The sequence below is a fragment of the Sciurus carolinensis genome, chromosome 2, assembly GCF_902686445.1.
Source record: "Sciurus carolinensis chromosome 2, mSciCar1.2, whole genome shotgun sequence".
NCBI lineage: Eukaryota > Metazoa > Chordata > Mammalia > Rodentia > Sciuridae > Sciurus > Sciurus carolinensis.
Window position 1 is genome coordinate 78450031 of NC_062214.1, and position 21805 is coordinate 78471835.

At 39.7% G+C, this 21805-nt stretch overlaps 2 protein-coding genes across 7 annotated transcripts in view; one reads left to right on the top strand and one right to left on the bottom strand.

Moving 5' to 3' along the window:
- Window positions 1–118: 118 nt before the first annotated feature.
- Idh3a (isocitrate dehydrogenase (NAD(+)) 3 catalytic subunit alpha) lies at window positions 119–18507 on the top strand. 2 transcript variants are annotated; one of them, XM_047541176.1, is made up of 11 exons: window positions 119–209; window positions 4660–4722; window positions 6581–6664; window positions 10883–10997; window positions 11699–11886; window positions 12368–12501; window positions 13642–13744; window positions 13836–13900; window positions 15401–15485; window positions 16452–16604; window positions 17830–18507. In XM_047541176.1, the coding sequence occupies exons 1-11, from the start codon at window positions 183–185 to the stop codon at window positions 17911–17913; spliced, it is 1101 nt and encodes a 366-aa protein (XP_047397132.1). In that variant the 5' UTR covers window positions 119–182; the 3' UTR covers window positions 17914–18507. The 2 variants fall into 2 exon arrangements, with proteins under 2 accessions (XP_047397132.1, XP_047397133.1); XM_047541177.1 differs by having other exon boundaries at window positions 168–209; window positions 4660–4698.
- A 1150-nt stretch (window positions 18508–19657) lies between these two features.
- Window positions 19658–21805, bottom strand: part of Acsbg1 (acyl-CoA synthetase bubblegum family member 1) — a 52586-nt gene continuing 50438 nt past the window's right edge. For all 5 annotated transcript variants that reach the window (XM_047541433.1, XM_047541429.1, XM_047541434.1 and 2 more), the window contains 2 exons: window positions 21116–21362; window positions 19658–20261 (listed from right to left, as the gene is read on the bottom strand). In XM_047541433.1, coding sequence (XP_047397389.1) covers window positions 20176–20261; window positions 21116–21362 — 333 coding nt within the window. In that variant the 3' untranslated portion in view covers window positions 19658–20175. The remainder of the gene's footprint in view (window positions 20262–21115; window positions 21363–21805) is intronic.

The window sequence follows — 21805 nt, forward strand, 5'->3', positions numbered from 1 at the left end:
TGGCCAGTAGGAACGGCGGGTGTTCAGGGGCGGTGCAGGGAGTGAGCGCGGAGAAATCCCGAGGCGGGCCGGAGGTAGGGCGGGGCGTCGGGGGCGGGGCCACGCGGGGCGGGCTCCGGAGGCCGGCTGCGCGCACGCGCCCTACTACCACCGCTGTCGCCGGGGTGAAAGGAGCAGAAGCGATGGCCGGGTCCGCGTGGATCTCCAAGGTGAGTGCTGGCAGGCCGGCATGTGCAGGCTGGCAGCAAAAGCAGGCGGACTGGTGGGCCGCGTGCTGGGCGGGGACCGCTCACTGGCCCCGACGGGCAGATGGCTCGTGGCCCTCGGAGACAGTTTTGGAGTCTGTCTTCGCCTCTGGTTCTCGGCGCACAGTGGCCGGCACGCAGTATATGGGCAACCCTGAGCCGGGGCAGCAGCGCCTGAGGCGACGACTGCGTCAAGGTCAAGGCGGGGGGTGTCGGCCCTGCCTCAGATTTTACCACCGACCTTCGCCAGGGCCACCGCCAGGCCTCGCGTCGAGCCGTGGCAGGTCACGGAGCCGCCGCCTGGGCTCCGGGGTCCCGGCGGTTTCTGAGGCTGCGGCCCTGCTGTGTGCGAATCGTGCCGACAGCCCCCGAGCGCAGCTCAGGCCTCTCTGAAGTCTGTTTGACCCTCCTCAGGGTAACCGCAGGCGCAGGCGTAGGGACGTGGGTTTTCCCAGGTGAGGGAATCCCGGGGCTGTTCTTCATGCCAGATTTTGCCCTTGGAGTTCTTCCCAGTCCGACCTCTGTGCTCTTGTGTCTATTTCCCCTTTAAAGGGCATAGGACATTTACAACCTTGGCATTACTATCTAAACGCTCCCAGAGGGAGACAGCATCTTCCTTTTTTACCTGTTATTAGTGGGAATCTTGCTATCTGGAAATCTCTAGCTCCCCTTGACAGCCCAGATACTGGAGCTGGAAAGGATTTCAGATTATTTTTGCAGTTCCTTGGTTTCCCTGAGGAGAGAACCTAACAGATTTGCTCAAGGTCACCAAGGAAGTCAGTGTCATTGCTGGTAGAGGAACCCAAGTGTCTTGGTTCACACTTCCAACCTTTTTTTTTTTCCATACTGGGTATCGAACCCAGGGCCTCACCATGCCAGGCAAATGCTCCGAGGTAGGCAGGTGCCATAGAGCTACCTCCCCAGCACTCTTGCTCCCATTCTACTTGCTTTGTGGCCAAGGTCACATAGTAAATTTGTGGGTACAGTACTAGGAATAACATGCCTTGTTAGTCTCCTGTTGCTATTAAAGGGTGGTCCCCTGGGAGTTTACCATAAGCACCTTAATTTTTCTATAAAACTTGATACTACTTTTCTTCTTTTTTGTTTTTTTTTTTAAGTTTAAAGATAGGTTCAGGGATACATTGTTATTTAGTGATAAGATTTCTACACTGGAATTTAGGAGTTTTAGGTTTAAATCTGGCAGGGCCATTATTTGGTTTCATGACCCTGAGCAAATTATTTAACATCTCTGAGCCTTTATATGCACATCTGCAAAATATCTATACTTGTGTCACCAAGTTGTTTGAGACTTAATTAATGTATATGAAAACACCTAGAACATACAGAAGGAAGATAAAGATAAGCTTTCTTGTCTATCAGAATATTTTATCTTGGCAGTCATCAAGCATACAGTGGTTCCAGAGCATCAATAACTGGGTTTTTTGATAACTAGATTCTACTTTGTCACTCTCTTCAGACTGGGATTTACTTGGGATGGTAGCTGTTATATTTGCTTCTAAAAGTAAAGCAACTTCTGCATCACTGTTAAAACAAATTAATCCCTCAATCACTGAGCTTGCACTTAACACCTAATTCATCTTTAATAGGTACATGAAACCTTCAAAATGAGGGACTAAAGCAACACTGTTGATCGTGAATGTACTGATGAATTTGTTTTGCTTTTAGTGTGATCTGCAAGAAAAAAAACTCTCATAGTAGGAGTTCAGAAAGTGTCATGCTGTAGATCAGAAGATGAAGTTTCTCCTCTGACATGGACCCCCTATATGAACTTTGGCAGAGTCATCTGACCTCTGGGTCAGTTTCTTCCTTCAGGGATTGGTGCCTCAGAGGCTGACCCTAGGATGCTTGGTTCAATCAGAGCAGATCCTTTACTGGGTTTTGATTTATTTATCTGAAAAAGGGGGTCTTTACTTTAAAAAAGCTTTTCACGTAGAGAAAGTAGAGGGGTTCTAAAGACTTTTCTGATTGTGAAATACTATAACGAGGGCTGCAGTTGTGGCTCAGTGGTAGAGCACTTGCCTAGCATGCATGAGGCACTGGGTTCCATCCTCAGCACCACATAAAAATAAATAAAATAAAGGTATTGTGTCCATCTACAACTAAAAAAAAATTTTTAAATACTATAATGAGCTAGGTTGCCATTAGCAGGCACTTATTGAGCCTGCCCTACATCTATCCAGCACTGAATGTGTTATGTTTTTAAGTTGGTGTATTAAGGTAAAAAAGGAAACGAGAAGCTAGGGTTTAAGATAGCTCAGGGCCTTGAAGTCAGAAGTTCAGGGATCCAGTATAGGCTTTGCAAGCCTGGCATCAGTTTTCTCATCTGAGAACCTGTCTCTAGGTTTTATCAAAATAAATGATGTGATTTAAGTACAAGTGTGTTATAGAAGATAGTTCTCTAAAAATCCTTATTTTATTGAAAGTTCTAGGTCATGAGCATGTACTATGAGGCAGGTAATGTCTAGGTACTAGAGATCCAACAACAAATAATTCGTTAAAAATCTTTGCACTCTTGGGGTTACATTTTAAGTCAGGTTTTTTTAAGTCTTGTATCACAGGGATGGGAGTCTATTTTGTGTCTTTCCCTCATTACTGAGTGGGTGATGAGGTAGGGAGGTGGGAGAAGAATTCTCACAGAATAGCTTTCAGTTGTCCTCTTGTCCAGTAAGCCACCTGCTGGTGATTGCATCATGCCCTAGGATGAAGATTTGGCTGAGGGCATAGAGCATTCTTTTTGAATTGACCCTTTTCTTTTCAGTCGAGAGACATGACTGTGTATTAGATAGGATTAGAGAATATAATTCATTTACACTTTCTTGATTATTGGTTTTTGTCTCATTAGTAGGGCCAATATTTCAACAAAGGTTCAGGCTCCAAAAGGGAAGACTAAGATAGGATGTAACAGATGTCTCTTTGCTCTTGTATCTAGCATGCAAAAAGTTACATTTAGCATTTAAGTGAGTTTTTATGTCTTTGGTCTGTGTACCTGTTTCTTTTTGGGGTGGGGGGGGGTACAGGTACCGGAGTGAACTCAGGGAAACCTGACCACTGAGCCACATCCCCATCCCTATTTTGTATTTTATTTAGAGACAGGGTTTCACCAAGTTGCTTAGCACCTCCCTTTTGCTGGGGCTGGCTTTGAACTCGGGATCCTCCTGCCTCAGCCTTTCAAGCCATCTTTTAGTTTTTTAATAGTTTATTGTGACTTTACCAGTCCTCAAAGTCTGAGTTACTAAAGTTTGAAATAAACTTAAAATTTATATTTTTGTTGTATGATAATGTTCATTGGGGGAAAAAATGTACCAATGGTAATGTCTTGGAGTGATGGGATTACTGGGTGGCATTTTTGGAATCTTTTACTAGTCCCCCAAAATTAACAATAGTGACCATATTACCTACGTTAGTAGAAGAAATAAATTATTTAAAATCTTCACTCTGCATGGCACAGGCATCAAGTGGTTCGGCATAAATTTTCTTAGATTTCTTAGATTTTATTATACAGTGTATTTTCTTTTCTTTTTTGTTTTTTGTTTTTTGTTTTGTTTTGTTTTATTTTGTTTTGGTAATGGACCTAGGGACACTTAATCATTGAGTTACATCACCAACACTTTTTATTTTTTTTATTAACTTTTTAATTTTTGGTACCAGGGATTCAACCGAGGGGTGCTTAACCACTGAGCCATATCCCCAGCCCATTTTTAATATTTTATTTAGAGACAGGATCTCACTGAGTTGCTTAGGGCCTCACTAAATTGCTGAGTCTGGCTTTGAATTTGTAGTCCTCCTGCCTCAGCCTCCCGAGCCTCTGGGATTATTGGTGTGCACTACCATGCCTGGCATAAAATGTAATTTCTTAATATTCATGGGAGAAGAATGGATGTAAAATATGGTTGGAGACACACTGGCCCATGAGTCAGAAGACCTGCATTCTGGTTTTCCATTTTGTCAGATAGTCACTGTGACCTTAGGCATATTGCTACTCTTTGAACCTAGTGACTCCACCTGTAAAATAAATGAGTTGTGCTTTGGGTTTCATAAGGACCTTCCTGGATCTAAAGTTACTGGTACTTAGAGAGTGTGTTATCCCTAAATTGACCTGGTGGTTAAGAATGTTGATGTAAAACCATCCATATCATAGAAAATCTCAATATTTAAACTTAAAAAGTAAAGTTTTATTCTCAGATCACAGGTAAATATTATCAAATATTTAGGTTTTCAAATCTGACAAGCTAGCTACATTGAGCTAATATTTGAGAGGAGTATTCCTGAGAAGTTCCCAAATCTGTCTGTGCAAATTTGTAATACTATCAGCCATCAGAAATGACTCATCTTCACTATTTACTATATCTGGTTTAATTCTGTGCATAACATTTCTCTGTTGATATTAATGTAGGTCTCTCGGCTGCTGGGTGCTTTCCACAACCCAAAACAGGTGACCAGAGGTTTTGCTGGTGGTGTGAGTATAATTATGTCTTTTATTTTTCCCTTTTAGAAGTTTCTCAAGAAAGATGCTCTAATACATTTATTATGTAGCATTCATCTCCATTTATTTAAACTTAGGGGAATTTGGCCATGCTTATAATGTTTATTAAAATTATTGGCTAACATATACACAAATCTGTTAGGTCACTTGCACATTTAAAAGAATTATATTACAGCTGGCTATGTAAGCCTGTCACATTAATATCTTGAAGGAACCTTGTTATAAAAATAGATAGAATTACCCTTGAGCCTGTTACTTTATTTCACAGTCTCATTTTGGTAAGACAATTTTTTTTTTTCAAAAGTAGTGCAAGTTGAGAGAAAATTGTTGAGAAGCTTCAAAACCTGCTTTGCATTTTTGATTTGTGAGCTTCCCTAAAAACAGTAGATTGCCAATTAGGAATTTCTCAAACATTTATAAGCCCTGTAGGCTTACATTTTCCTCATACAGTCTTTATAGATTATCATTTTAGTGGATCATCCATTGCTCATTAAATCTGCTGCTTTTAGAATTCCTAGCATTAGAGTTCTGTGCTTTCAAAACTGATCCCACATTTTTGGAACATTCTAAGACTGTGGATCAGTGATTTCCTATTCATTTTTATTTTATTCTCTTTTTATAGAATCTGATTTGGATTTCATAATTCCTATACTCCCATATAACATTTTTTGCCATGAGGAATTTATAAGAAGGAAGTACATTTTTTTTCCTGTATTTACCTTTTATGCTGTGGTAGAAAAATCAATTTTCTGGTGGCCTGATGACATTGGGAGAACAGGAAGAAACCAAAGGGTTCTTTTGACTCTGCTTATGCAAAATGCAGAATGAGGCTTGCACTTCAAGCTCAAGGATGGCTAAGCTAGCATTTCAAACGTGTTCTGAAAGCTGATAAGATGATCATTGTTATCTGCTGTCATTTAATTTTCAGTCTATCTGTTCTTTAAAAAATATGAGCTTGGTGGAGGGGATTATTTTCAAAAGAAATAAGAGGAAATATTTATTTTTTAAAAATCTTCAATTGTACAGAAAAATTGAGAATTAGTGTACCTGTCCAGGAGGGATCACTGGAAGGCAAAAGAGAGAAACTTGAATTAGTGATTTTCAAAAAACAGATCAAGCAACTGGAGCCAGGTGAAATGAAGTTCCCAAACAATAAAATGTATAGTTCCCAAATGGAGAGAAAAGATCATTCAAATCCTCTGATTTTCCCCCACTTTGCAGGTGTGATCATGTTTTTATTTTTGTTGGTTACAAATCATATTACTGAACTGATTTACATTATGCTTATCATTGAGGCAGCAATTTTATAGGGGAACTAAAATAAGTGGAGGCCCTCTCTTGATGTGAGGTCTGATTTTTTTTTTTTTTTTTCTGAGTGTCAAAACAGAGCTCTGATATTCTAGAAATTTGTCTGAAAGAGCTTTGTAAATCTGAAGAAATTGCAGGAGGATTTTCCAGGATCACATGGACAGGAAAGTATTTGCCTTCATGAAGAACTTTTAAAATTTTAATGTGAAATGTTTTTGTTACCTTTTTTTACAGAATCAGTTGGTCTGGGAGGTTTATTTGGTAGTTTAATTTATTTTTGTTTTATTTAAAGAGCATTGGATTCTTTTTAAAACCTTTGAGCTCAAGTAAGAATATAATTGTGGAATATCTTGTCTGTTGATTCCTATCTCCCCTTTGACTGTCTTGGGGAAGGTTTGTGTGCTTTCTTAGCAGCATTTGAGTTTTTTGAGGAACCCCTGTAAAGTGGATTTCTGCCACTGATTTTCTTTTTTAACCCTTTGAAAATCAATTCTTACTGTCTTTAATGATTTCTTATGTTCAGGTTCAGACAGTAACTTTAATTCCAGGAGATGGAATTGGCCCAGAAATTTCAGCTGCAGTTATGAAGATTTTTGATGCTGCCAAAGTAAGTTGGCTTTAAAAAATCTATTTAATAGCACTTCATGGAAGAATTTCTATGAACTCCTAGGATGAATTGCACCCAGTTCTATAAAGTTGGTAAGGTCTGTTAATCTCCACGGATTTTCACTTTAATAATGCATGTTTTAGCATTATTTGTTACTGCCATTTTATTTTTGATATATATTACAGTGCTTATTACTGAGAATCTCAAAGTATACTAGGTTTTAAAAATATATATCCCCTTAATGAATATTCAATACAATATTGCTAATATAATTTACACTAATATAAATTTTGCCAATATAGTTTTGTTCACAATCTTGGTAATACTTAATGACAGACTGAAGCAGTGGGGTTAGGAATAGAGTAAAAGAGCTTTGTAAATCTTCCAGAGCTGCCAGACCTAAAATCAAATTAGGGGTCCATCTTTCACCAGCAGCTGCTTTACCTTAAGTAAGTTGTTTTATCATCATGGATAAATTTTCACACAAGGTTGTAAAGATTAAATGTTAAGAATGTAAACCCCTCAGCTCAATAACTGATACTCCTCAAAGGTTAAACTCATCCTTCCTGATCCCTGAATAAATGCATTTTCCAGCTGTACCAAACACCTAAGTTTTCAATGCATGTAAATCTCAGTGCTAACTTGAGCCTCTACTGATTGAAGGTCTCCCTGTTCTCTGCCTGAAGGATAGTTCTTTCCTGGACTCCGGCATAACAGACACTATTTGGGCTGGTAGTACCAATGGCAGTGTGTATGGGAAAATCTTGGCAATGTCTTGGCACATTAGTCCCACAGCAACTTTGAATCAGTTCTGTGAGCTACTCAACTCCCAATAATTCTTTTTCTCTTTAAGCAAACAGTTCCTATTGTTTCTAAACAAGAACCTTAACTATTACACTTTAATAAAACTAATGAATTAAAGTAAATTAGAACAGTGCCATGAAATTATTCTAATATCTTTTCTTCTGTGACTAAATATACAAAGACAATTGAGGTAATCTATTTTTCTGCTGTAAGATAGGTGGAGTATATTAAAATCCACTGTTAAATTTTCCTTAGTCTTCCAGAGAAAGTTTTTGTTTTGTTTTGTTTTGTTTGTTTTGGTACTGGGGATTGAACTCAGGGGCACTCGAATACTGGGCCACATCCCCAACCCTATTTTATATTTTGTTTAGAGACAGGGTCTCACTGGGTTGCTTATTAGCACCTTGCTATTGCTGAGGCTGGCTCTGAACTCTCGATCCTCCTGCCTCAGCCTCCCAAGCTGCTGGGATTACAGGCATGTGCCACTGCCCCCAGCCAGAAAAATGTTTTTCCCTTTACTGGGGATTGAGCCCAGGGACATTTAAGTTTCTGAGGCTGGCCTTAGAATTTACAGTTCACATGTCTTAGTCTCCCAAGTCATTGGGATTACAGACATGTGCCTCTATGCCTGGCTTGCATGAAGATCTTGTACCCAATATTTCTTAAATAAAGAAGAGAGCTCTGTGTGTTTTCAGCATAATTTTCAAGTTTCTGGGTATTATTAATATGTTTCATCATCTGGATTTTTTCCCTCTCATCAATGATTTTTACAAGCTATCAGTCAGATTATGTCTTTTGTGTGTGTGTGTGTGTGTGTGTGTGTGACGCTGGGAATTGTACATGCTAGGTAAGCCCACTGAGCTATATCACTTTACCAACTGAGCTATATCCCCAGAACCCAGCCTTCCATAGCTCAGTGGCCACAGGCTGATATGGTGGATTGTCACAGTATAAATTTTCCCCAGTTTTTTCCCCTCAAATTGCATCCATATCAGTGCACTTGTTTTCTCAGAGACTTGTCCTCAACTAGCCTGAACCAGTTCTGCATTGAAAGCTCTCAGTGCAAAAGCAAAGCTGAAATTCTGCAGGAAGGAGCTGGAAACATAAGTAACTCTCATAATCTTGTTTGCAGCAGCTCCAGGCAGTAGTGTTCAGTGCCCGAAGCATTCTCAGTCTGCTGGCTACCACCAAATTCTGCTGGTCACAGTACAGGTGCTCAGAAACCCCAGGACCCTGGTCATTATAGGCACAGGTGGTAGAGGCCAAGCCATAGCTGGCCCCAGGCAGAGAACCCAGCCTGGAGGCCCTTGTTACTGCCATTGTTGGTAGTTTAAAATCTGTTATATATAAAAGTATCAAAAGTAGAACTGCTGTATTTGTGGAACTTTGAACCCTGCCTGGGTTAAGGTCTTTAAGCCCTGCGAAGTTACCTATCTCAGTGTACCTTTATGTCAAAACAGAGAATAAAATTGATGTTTAGTAATATAGAAGAAGAGAATAAAATTGATGTTTAGTAATATAGAAGATTTTAAGAGGGTCTTTTCTTTTTCTGGTGCTGGGACTTGAACTTGGGCCCTCATGCACATGATGAGCACATACTCTTATCACTGATCTATGCACCTCTCCCAACCCCCTGAAAGAATATTTTTAAGAAATTCTAATGTGTTATTGTCCTTAAGAATAGGATGGGATATTAGTACTTCTAATAGCCCAACTGTCAATTTAGATAAATATTTTAAATACTTTTGGGTTTTAGGAAACGTGGACTTTGAACTGATGCTTTATTATTATTCCTTATACCTGCTAGGTGAAATAATGTATAAGATTAAATAAGTACCTATTATAATACTAATAGCTATAAGCTGAGAAATGAAATCTACTTAAATTATACAAACTTTTTTTCCTATATGAGTTTCTAATTAAAACTCCTTCAGAGGAGATGAAGCTTATAAAGTGACAGATTCCCCGAGCAAACTGCAATATGATTGCCAAACTCACTTGTAAGCTCCTTACGAACAAAGACCATGTCTAATTCTGTACTTCTTTCCCTAGGACTTGCGTGGTCAATGTGTTGGTTTTTGATTGTGTGTGCATATACACAGGGATGTGGGTAGAAAGAAAGGGGACCCTGGTTTATACCTTAAACTGGTGCCTTTGTAGGTTATATAACATTTCTGAATTAAAAAAAAAAAGTTTTATTGAGATATAATTCACCACTACTATTCTATCATTAAACATACACAATTTAATTTGATGGTTTTGTGTATATTCAGAGTTTTGAAACCATCTACAGAAGTTTGTAACTTTGTGTGGGGTGTGCCGGTAATGGGGATTGAACTCAGGGCCTTGCAAATGTCCTACCATTGAACTACACTCCCAGCCCTAATTTTGGAAAATTTTTTATTTTTAAATTTATTTTTGGTACTGAGGACTTAACCCAGGGGCACTTTACCACTGAACCATATCCCTAGCCCTTTTTATTTTTTTAATTTTTGAGACAGGGTCTCACTATGTTTCTAAGGCTCATCTCAAACTTGAGATCCTCCTGCTTCAGACTCCTGGGATTACAGTCCTTCACCACAGTGCCCAGCTTGAAACATTTCAATGACCAAAAGAAACCTCATACCTAAGAGCAGATTCTTGCACCCCAATCCCTGATCCTTTCTCCTCCCTGTCCCAGACAACCATTCATCTACTTTTTTTTTTTCTTTTTTAAGAACTTAACCTTTATTTTATTTGTTTTTATGTGGTGCTGAGGATTGAACCCAGTGCTTCACCTGTGTTATGCAAGCACTCTACCACTGAGGTACAACCCCAGCCCTACTTTCTATCTCCATAGATGCCTCTTCCAGACATTTCATACAAATAAACTCTTATAACATATGGTCTTTTTGGCTGGGTTTGTAGCTCAGTGATAAGAGTGCTTGCTTAGCATGTGTGAGCACTGGATTTGATTCTCAGCACCACATATAAATCAATTTTTAAAAAGAGGTCCATCGATGACTAACAGTGTTTTTCAAAACAATATGTATATATGGTCTTTTATGATTGACTTCTTGCACTTAGTGTAGTGTTTTCAAAGTTCATCCATGTACCAGTACTATAAAGTGTTTCTGTGAACCACATTTCTCCACTCCTTAGGATATTCTAATTATAGCCACCTTAAGAGTCTGTGTAAAGAAAATAAGTGAGCAGGTGGCAACTAGGAACACTGACTGGGCCAGAGTAATATGGAGACTCCCTCTGGGCATGCTAGAGAATGACATCGCTTCTCTGATGCCAGGAACTCTTTGGACCTTATCGTATGTGTTTTTACCAGTTGTGCCTGAAATTCCAAGTCTGTTTATCATTGTAGTGTGAATGTCAGTCTCATTTAAATCTTTCTAGTTCATTGTACTCTGTTGTGGCATCTAGGCACCTATTCAGTGGGAGGAGCGGAACGTCACTGCCATTCAAGGACCAGGAGGAAAGTGGATGATACCTCCAGAAGCCAAAGAATCAATGGACAAGAACAAGATGGGCTTGAAAGGTAGCACTGAAGTGGAAATGATGGTTATTATTTTTTTCTGCTCCAGGTGTCACATTTTCAAAAGTTCCTGCACATAAGCTAAATAAAGCCTGGCATCAATTAAAGTAAAGCTATTCTTTTGTGAAGTTAACCCTTAGAGTAAGATGCTTTGTTTTTTATTTGAGACATTCTTTTCAAACTCCAGTAAAAACATTGAAGTATTACAAGTGAATACCAACTGACAGTATGTATTTATCTTCAACTAGATTTGTCTTGTACCTAATTTATACATTTTTATTTTAATATACATTTAAGGTCGGTTCAAAATTACCAACATGTGACATTGAAATTTGTCAGTCTGTAAAACCACAGACAGATCCACATATGAATCTCATCTTGCCACTTACTGACTGAGAGGCTTGGGCAAATATCTTACTCTTGGGATTGTTTTTCCCCCTTCATTTTTACATGACCCCAATTTAGTGACTGAGAAGATAATGGATAATGTTGAGCACCTGACACAGTGCTTGTCCTCAGGATGTTCCTGAAGATGAGAAATACAGTTTATGTTCCAGAAAACTCCTGGGAGGATATTTTCCTCCGTCACCTGAATCTGAGGGAGTGGGTGAAGTTCGAGACAGAACACATTTTACAAGAGGGCCTCTAGTGGGATAGTAAGACTAGAATGTATTTTATTGTCATCTGGGTGTTATTTATTACAGGCCCTTTAAAGACCCCAATAGCAGCTGGTCACCCATCTATGAATTTATTGCTACGAAAAACATTTGACCTTTATGCCAACGTCCGTCCATGTGTCTCAATCGAAGGGTATAAAACTCCTTACACTGATGTAAATATTGTCACCATTCGAGAGAACACAGAAGGAGAATACAGTGGAATTGAACATGTGGTATGTTCACTTTAGATATTTTTCTATTTTTAAGTTGCTTTCTATATACTTAGGACAGTTGTCCACATTCTCGATTGAAAATATCTCCCAAAGACAACTCAGTTGAGGAATTGTGGGTGTTTGTCTTGCTGCTGGGTCTCTGGTTGACTGTACTCAAATGAATGCCAGGAAGAACAGGACTTGATGTGGCTTAGGGTACAGACCTTGGCATCTGGCCTCTGAATTTCAAATTCCCCATTTCTCAGGTATGCTCTTGGGCAGGTGACTCTCTGTACTTTAGTTTTGCTTCTCTGTATGGTGGGGCTGATATCTTCCTCATAGGGCTGAGTTTGACGTTGACTCATTGACATACTGTGTGTGTGAAGCGGCCATGCTGGCTGACCCCACGCAAGCATGCCACAGTGATGTGTTTACTTGTGGCCAGCCAATGAATTGTTCCCACACCCTTTCCAGTAAGAGGCAGGGCTTCCTCTTCTTTCAGATCGTCGACGGAGTTGTGCAAAGCATCAAGCTTATCACTGAGGAGGCAAGCAAGCGCATTGCTGAGTTTGCCTTTGAGTATGCCCGAAACAATCACAGGAGCAATGTCACAGCTGTGCACAAAGCCAACATCATGTGAGTTCCTGTGGGGCCAGTGTCCCATCTTGCTTTTTCTTTTTTTTTTTTTTTTTTAATTTTTTAAGTTTTTGATGGATCTTTATTTTACTTATTTATATGCAGTGCTGAGAATTGAACCCAGGGCCTCACACATGCTAAGCAAGCACTCTACCACTGAGCCACAATCCCAACCCCTGCCATTTTGCCTTATTGAGGGGAGATTAATGACTAAGCTTTCCTTCTCTCCACCTTGCTCATCCATCTAATATCTCTAGAAAAGAACCTTGTACCATTCAGAGGGTACAGCATTTCTCTTCTGTTAACCTCCTATTTGCTGGGCCTCCTTGGGTAAATGACAGGAGCAAAAGAGGAGGGACAGGAATTCAGGTCCTGGAAGTAAAGAACGGACTGAGGGTTATCTTAAAAGAAAGTCAGAGAAGATTTGGGGTTCCCAGATGTCATGGCAAATTAGCAGAGACCATGTTATTTATGCTTTAGAAATAAAGTAGTGGGGATGTCTCAGAAATGGCCGTGTGCTCAGGGGTTTAAAATAGTCAGTGCTAATGCTGTCTGATGTGTTCCTCTAAATAGTTCAAATTATCCTCATGCCTAGGCTATTAAAGGCCATCTCTGAATATATAAATACTTCCTACCAAAGGAAAGTATGAACTTAAAAAATAGTAAAATTATTTAAATAATAGAGTTGGGTTAACCTTTTAAAACAATTTTAATAATATTCATGGGGTCTGGGAATGTAGCTCATTGGTAAAGTACTTGCCTAGCATACTTAAGGTCCTGGTTTCAGTCTCCAACTATACACATACACACACACACACACACACACACACACACACACACACAAGTTAATAATATTAATGGGTATTTCTTAGTTCTTGGGAATTAATATTATAAAGATCTAGTCTTTCTATCATGATCAAACTGTTTTTTACATTTTTACTCTTTTAGGCTTCCAGAAGGATCCCAAAATATTTTGAACTTGTGTTCTATTAACTGCCTAAGAAACCATTTTGCCATAATTGAAATCAGACATCTTGGCCTTTGGAGCTTAAATTTCTTGCATATACTTTACTTCTTTGATTTGACCCTTTTCTTTCTGCAAGCCTTTGTTTTCAGCAATTTTTATTTAATTAAATACAGGCGAATGTCAGATGGACTTTTTCTGCAGAAATGCAGGGAAGTTGCAGAAAACTGTAAAGACATTAAATTTAATGAGATGTACCTTGATACAGTATGTTTGAATGTAAGTATATATTTATACTTTCCTGCTTCTTTGAACAGTGTGCATGATATGCAGTTTTTGATTGCTAAATGCACAATTGTATTCCCTGTAGATGGTACAAGACCCATCCCAATTTGATGTTCTTGTTATGCCAAATTTGTATGGAGATATCCTTAGGTAAGTCTCACTGCTCCTGTTTTGTTTTTTTTTTTTTCCCCTTGCCTGTAGTTTATAAATGTCTGTTAGCTTTCTGTTGCTGTGACAAAATACCTGAGTTAAATCAAAGGAGGAAAGATTTATTTTGGCTTATGGTTTCAGACATTTTTAGTCCATGGTCTCTTGGCACTATTGTTTCTGGGTCTGTGTTAAGGCAGAACCTCATGGTGAGAAGGGCAGGAAGAAAAGAGAAAAAGAGAGAGGCCAGCAACAAAGGCAAAGGCATCCCCCATTCCCTTGTGACCTACTTCCTTCAACTAGGCCCCATCTCCTAATGTTTCCACCATCTCCCAACAGTGCCATCAGCTAGGTTAGCACATGGCCTTTGTGGGGAATATTTAAGATCCAAACCATAACAACATCCTAAAGTAAACTATGGCTTATAATTTTCAATCAGGCATTCTCAAGTTTAGCACTTGTCATAAGGTATGAATTGAATTGTGACAATTAAGTGGTGAGGTTAATGACTACATGTGAGGCAGGTTGTTAATTTATTGGCCAAGTCAGCTCTGGGATATTGCTCCCAAGTCATTAGTTCACTCTTCCCATTCTTCCTTGATTTCTTGATTGTTTTCAGTATCTTTTGTTTTGTATGGCTAGATAGGTGGGTGTTGTTTTTTTTTTTTTTTGTTGTTGTTGTTGTTTTTGTTTTGTTTTGTTTTGTTTTTTAACAATTTTATTGTAATTTGTTTCTTTTGTGGTGCTGGGTATTAAACCCATGGCCTTGGACATGCTAAGTATACACTCTTACCACTGAACTACACCCCAGAGTCCCAAGTAACTTTTGACATAACTTCAGACTTCCAGTAAAGTTACAAGAATGATACAAAGAATTCCCTGGTACTCAGCCCCTAGATTCTCCAGGTTTTAACTTTTTACCTTACTTTATCATTCCCTCTATCTCTCCCTTTCCCTCTCCTCTTCCCCTCTCTCTCTCTCTCTCTCTCTCTCTCTCTCTCTCTCTCTCTCTCTCTCTCTTTCTCTCTCACACACACACTCATACACAAATATGATGTTGGCCAAATGGTGACTTCCCAACCCATCATTCTGCATTTGTTAGTTGGCATTTTACTATGAAGATAAGTTTTCCTTCTCATTTATTATTTGTTTACTTATTTATATCAGTATGGACTTATGGTTTTCTGTTTTCTTCAGTGGTGTGTCCATCCCTGTCATTACTAATTGATACTCAGGTTGTCCCCATGTGGCCAGGGAGGCTCCCTTTCCCATGGCTCCTGGGTGCTTTGAACTCAGCTCTTCTTTGGACCTCACATTGCTTCCTGGCACAGTAAGCTGCTCCAGGCTCATCTGCATTTTTCTAATTTTAGCCCTGGAATCAGCCATTGCTCCAAGGAATCCTGGTTCTTTTAGTGGTGAACGGTATTTAAAAACTAAAATTTCAGTGCTAGTTGAGATGTTTTCTTTTTCAAAATGTTCTTTGAAATGCTTTTCTACCCCCAGTGACCTGTGTGCGGGACTGATTGGAGGTCTTGGTGTGACCCCAAGTGGCAACATTGGAGCCAATGGGGTCGCCATCTTTGAGTCGGTAAGAACCCTCACATATAAGTAGAGTTTGGGTTAGGTTGGCATGAGAATTTGGGAGGAATTATCTGTATGCATAGACTTTTAACTAGAGAGTTCTGTGAATTGTCAAAAAAATGACACTTTATATAGCCTTGCTTTTTATATAGCCTTGTTTTTGTTCATTTCTCTCCAGATATTTCTTTATGTAGTCTTTCTTCACTTATAATACTTTACCAAAAATTGACTGGAAAAAGATTGTTGGTTCATGTCTTTTTTTTTAATATATAAATATATATTTTTTAATATATATATTTTTAGTTATAGGTGGACCAATATATTTTTTTGTAGTGCTGAGGATTGAGCCCAGGGCCTCACATGTGCCAGGGAGCTCTCTGCCACTGTGCCACAACCCAGTCCCCAGTCCATATCTTTGTAATTAAATAAAAAAGTAGCTCTGTTTCTCCAAGGATTTATTTCTTTTTCTTTTTCTTTTTTTTTTTTTTTTTCTTTTTTGTTGTCAATACTGGGGTTGGAACCCTGGGCCTCACACATGCTGAGCAAGCACTGTACTACTAAACTACATCCTTTCAGCCCCTTTTATTCTTATTTCTAAGAATAGAAATAAGTTGTTTCTTTTCTAGTGGTAGTGGGGATTTAACCTGTGGCCCAGCATATACCAGACGAGTGCTCTACCACTGAGACACACCCCCAATCCTATTTCTAAGATATGTGTCAGATGAATTGCGCATAGTAGTTTTCAATAAATGTTTTTTTGTGTGTGCTTGATGAGGAAAGATGATTGAGACCCTAGCTTCCACAGAAGAGGGCAGCTTGTTCCTTTCTTCTTTTTATTTTTCACACTGTGGATCAAGCCCCAGAGCTCCTGCTTGCTAAGCATGTGTTCTACCACTGAGTTACATCCTCAGCCAAGGGCTTCTGGTTCTTGTCTCCCTCTTGTCTTCCTAATGTTACTTTTCCTAATGTGTAGGTTCATGGGACTGCCCCAGACATCGCAGGCAAGGACATGGCCAATCCCACGGCCCTGCTGCTCAGTGCCGTGATGATGCTGCGCCACATGGGACTTTTTGACCACGCTGCAAGAATTGAGGCTGCGTGTTTTGCTACAATTAAGGATGGCAAGGTATCTGTAATTGTGACCTACTTGTGCTGGGTAAAATGCGTTTTTTTCATGTGCTTTATCTGCATAAAGGGAACAAATAATAGTTTTCAAGAGAACCAGAAGATTTGACATTAAATAGGGATTCTTACTGTGGGCTCATGTGCATTTTCTGAATTGAGGTTCCAAATACTTTATCTGAACAGGGTTAAGGAGCACTGATGGACAGTGTGCTATGGAAAGAACAGTGGGAGCCAGCCAGGTGCAGGCCTTGTTATCCTATTGTTAGTTAAATGATCTTGGCCACATCCTTTTCTTAGTATAATGTCATCAAAGCTGATCCCATTAATAGAAAGAAAGAAAGAAAATCTTATAATTTCAGATTACTTTTTAGCCAAAATGTAATAAATGCAAGTTGGTGGTTTTTTGTTTGTTTGTTTGTTTGTTTGTTTGTTTGTTTCAGTGCTCAGGTTTGAACCTAGGGCCTCTTGCATGCTAGGTAAACACTCTACCACTGGACCACATTCCCAACCTCAACCTTGTTTTTACAGGCTGACAGTATCTATAGTGGTGTTGTCTTTTTCTGAAGCTATATTTGAAGAATTATGTTCTAGAACCCAGCAGAGAAATGCTTAAGTTACACAGTAGACCTTCTTAATTGTGTAGAATGCAGATGGAAGAGAAGTAAATATATCAAGGTTTATTTACAGTAAAGAGAGAGTAAGTTGGTAGAAAACAGGTTGGTTGTGTGAGAGATTTTCTCTCTGAAAGAGTGAAATGTAAGAGTTAGTTGTTTAAGTATTTCCTTGGTATTTGTTTCTCAGCCTCCAAAAATAGATCAGAGCATGTCTTAAATTTTTTCAACTTCAAAAATTCCCTAAGGACTTTGCATGAACCCTCTGGTTTAGATTTGCTTTCATTTAAATATCCATGATCAAGCACTATTTTTCTTAGGGTCTAACGTATGAACAAAGGAAAAATTTTTGGAAAACCTCCTTGCTTTCTTTTGTTGCAGGAATGTCTTATTTTTTTAGTGTTTTTGTGTACACTAGCTAATTGGGTTTTCCCAGGCCTCTGTGGTATGTAGATGGCATGTATGTGATGGAATGACTTTGAAATGAGAAACTAAACAAAAGTTAGAGCAGGCAAGTTCCTTGCTCAGTTGGCATCTGAGGACTTTAAATAAAAAAATCTTTGCTTTAGTGTAGTATATGGAAACATTTTTACTTTTTCTTTTTCCTTTCCTCAGAGTTTAACTAAAGATTTGGGAGGCAATGCAAAATGCTCAGACTTCACAGAAGAAATCTGTCGCCGGGTAAAAGATTTAGATTAACACCTCTACAGATGGTACTTGCTGCAGTCACTCCCAAGGGACACTACCACATAAACCTCTCTCTAGAATACCTGCCGTTACGTGTGCATTTGGTTTGCTTGTTCCTTGACAGAGTGCATTTTTAGATCTGACCTTTTCTTAGCAAAATCTGTGCAAAGGATGCAGGTGATGTCCCTAGACCTGCTTTCAAAGGACTTTTTCCAAGTGCGTCTTTTATTTATTAAATGTCTACCTGGTAAACCTTTTTTTGTAAACTCTAAGTGGACTGTATCATTTGCCATTGTTAACCATTTTACAATTCAGTTAAAGTAATTTTTCTTCAACTGTAAATATAATGGTACAGAATAAGAGAATATCTAACTTTTTAAACGAAAGTCCTATTTTCTTTGGTATATGAGAAACAATGAGAATAAAATAGTATATTGGCATAATAGCACAAGAGGACATAAAACTAAAAGGGTGCAAGAGAAATTTTCTGGGAAAGTTCATATCAAAAACAATGAAAATGATATATTCCTTAATAGTATGGAAAATAACAACAGATTTGTCCTTCACATGAATTACTATGAATAAAAATTTCAGATCCAAGAAATATATAATGAGCAATGTAATTTTGTTAATAAGATATAAATAATATATTGGGTTCAAATCCCCAAATACATTGTATATTCAATTATTTTGTTAACCTTAAGATTTAATATTCTTTGCAAGAGCTCTTAGTGAAGCAGAGGGTGGTAATTCTTTTTCACTAGACACGTTATATGTATCATGAATTGTCACAGCCTCTGAGCCCCTGTACTGACACCCTGAGTTCAGGCCAGGGAGCTAACCGTTGAGCGCACTTACTCCTGCACGTCACTGTCTGGAAACAGATTGCACTCTGACTGGTACTTCCTAGGTGACACTGCTTAGTGACCTGATCACTTGTATTTTGGCTGCAGTTGAGGAACTTGGGATGTTGGCTATTGATTCTGCATTTCAGTGGCTGCCCCTTTGCCTCCCTCTAAGCACCAAATCACTGCTCTCAGCACAACAGCACCAGTAAAAGATGCCATTGCAGAGATCGTAGCTGACAGCTTGGGCTGATTCACAGAATCATGCCATAATGGATCCTGCGTTTATTAGCTTGTAACCTTCAGGCATCTTCTTTCCCCAGCCCCTTCCCTTTTGCTACAGCATGAATAGTTATCCTTTGGCTCCACACCAAAGGCAACTCATGTCCTCCCTTGGCCCTTGTGTAAATTTGCAAACCCGTGGCTTTGCATAATGTACCCAGGTCACAAGGGTATTTCTTAACAACAAATATCCCTGTCTGGGTCATTTTATAAGCTTGTAACCAGACTTATATGTATTTTACTTTGTTTTAAGCTGCCGCTTCCTCTGTTTTATTGGAATGTGCTAATTATCAGTGGCTCTTGGGTTCATAGTAATAAAGACTTCCAAAACCAATTGAGATGTATGCCTTTTCTGCCTATTTCCTGGTCAGGAGCCTTAGGGCATTTTGTTTCAACTTGTTGCTAAGAGTGGAAGGGGTGGTCTGGTGGCTACAGGCTAACACTAGAATTGGCCGTTCCGCTTGACCCTATCTTGCATCTTTATTTATTACAGAGCACTAATGGTGCACTAATGGCCACTCATGCCTGTTGCACATAGTCCTGTGGGTTAAATACTTACTACTCAGTCCAACCTGCTGAATTGACAAAAAAAAAAAAAAAAAAAGAAAAGAAAAATCAGGTACTTGTTGACAGTTCTGTTAAAAGTTTAATATTCAAATTACACATTAAATACAGCAGCAGTTTTATTAAGCATCAAGTCAGTTGGTGCGTGCATGGTGTAGCAGTGCCTGGTAATGAATAATGGAATTGGCAGTGTTCAAGAAGATTCCAAAGTAAGTCGGGCCATGGGGGAGCTATGACTTTTTGCTTTCCTAATACAAGCTGTCTTCCCCCTTGTCACTCTTCCCCAACAGCCCGCCACTGGTTGACCTGTTATGTGAGCCTGTTAAATCTACCTGGAACTAAGGCCAAAAATTAGCCCTTTAGTTTTGGAAGGAGAACAAATCTCATTTGTCACCTGAACATGAAACAACACTTAAACAGAATTTAAACTATCCACATGTGAGGCTTCTCAGATTTATGCCATACCCTGACCTTGAGACAATAGATTTTGACAGTTCCCAGGCCTAGACTGAAGAAAACCCAGAGCTCAGAATACTGGAAAGGCCTGCCATCTATTCAATGGAAACCATAGGATGACTCCTGATTACTTTTTTTGCACTTGGTAAAAGGAATCGATAATATCTTTGTACTTCTCCAGAACTGTGAGCCGTTTTAGTTTCATGGTGGGACCTAAAAGAGAAATTGGAAGAAATAAATGAGACCCAGGCTCTGAGAACTCTGAGGTGTGTAATAAAGATGCAGACTCAGTGAGTCCCCTAACTCAGGAAGCTGACAGGTACTCAAGGACAGGCTGTGTCCCCTTCCTCCAAGACAGTGGGCTGCCCTCTGCATTATACCCTCTGCCGTGTTCCACGGAACACAGGTCTATGTGACCAGCGAAATACAGAGGAAGTGATGGGATGTTACTACTGGAAATAGGTTAGAAAAGACTTCATTAGTAAAGTAGTGTAAACCACATCCACCTTACCCATTCCAGATCCTCAATTTATTGCAATTGTCTCAATTTATTGCAATTTGCAATTTATTGCAAATTAATACATTCCTTGGTATCCATGGGGGATCGGTTCCAGGCACCCCTTTGGATACCTAAGTCTGAAAATGCTTGCATCCTTATAAAAAATGGTGTACTATTTGCATATAACCTATGCACATCCTATATACTTTAAATCATCTCTAGATTACTTAAAATACCAAATGTAATGTTAATAGTTGTTAAACTGCATTGTTTAGGAATTAATGACAGGAAAGAAAGTCTATACATGTTCAGTACAGACATTTTTTTTTCCAGATATTTTTCATCTGTGGTTGACTGAGTTCACAGGTTGAAGAACCCATGGATGTGGAAGGCTAATTGGATATTCTACAGATTCTATAACACCACAAGTGCATGCACTGAGCAATCAATATCCTCCCACAGGAAGGAGAGAGTATCATCAGGAGACCTGGCTACTTCCTAGCCCTGCCACAGTCACTGCCTTCCCACACAAACCCTAGAGCAGTGAAAAAGAAAAAGAAAAACCTACCCAACTCTCCACCTGAAATGGAAAAGTCCCTCTCGAGAATGGCCCATTTCTGGATGTGGTAGGGCCGGGCTGCCGCATTGGCATTGACCCTCTGGATCCCCTCTTCAATGGCCTGATACACAGCTTCATCCTTCTTCCCCACGATCTCAGACACGGTGCTGGCTCTGCTGCCCACCCTCTGGCAGAACTCCACAGCTTGTTCAGTCAGATAATCAGTCGGGTCAGAGGTGTCTGGGTCCAGGGTGCACTGAAAAGCCAGAGGACAGATGAAGACCAAGCCTCAGTTTGCAGGACACAAGCCCTGGTCTTGAGGTCTTATTACTGAAAGCAGAGGTGTGAATCACTGTGGACTGTTTCAGAGAGCTGGGTCTATAATGAGCAGGATGTGACCAGGTTGGGCCCTGAAGTGATCTGAGAGAAGGCCTCAGTGAAATCATCTGTGAAACAGGGCCATATCCCTGCCTGTCTGCAACCCTGGGAGCCCGAGTCCTTGCTGTAAGGAATGCAGCAGCGCTTTGCAAACTGAAATGTACTTGTAGCATGGAAAGGGTCTTCTCAGCGGCCTGTTGGGGACAGGGGAATTAAACTGCACAACTGCTCAGAGTGCCAGTGATTCCAGAACAGCCTTGAGATCCAGATGTTCCCTGGACTGAATGTAGTTTCTGCTAGGCCCAACCAACAGACCACCCA

Coding starts and splice junctions, on each gene's coding strand:
- Idh3a (XM_047541176.1), top strand. CDS start 183: ATGGCCGGGTCCGCGTGGATCTCCAAG. Junction 210..4,659: donor GGTCCGCGTGGATCTCCAAG/GTGAGTGCTGGC, acceptor ATATTAATGTAG/GTCTCTCGGCTGCTGGGTGC. Junction 12,502..13,641: donor GTGCACAAAGCCAACATCAT/GTGAGTTCCTGT, acceptor AATTAAATACAG/GCGAATGTCAGATGGACTTT.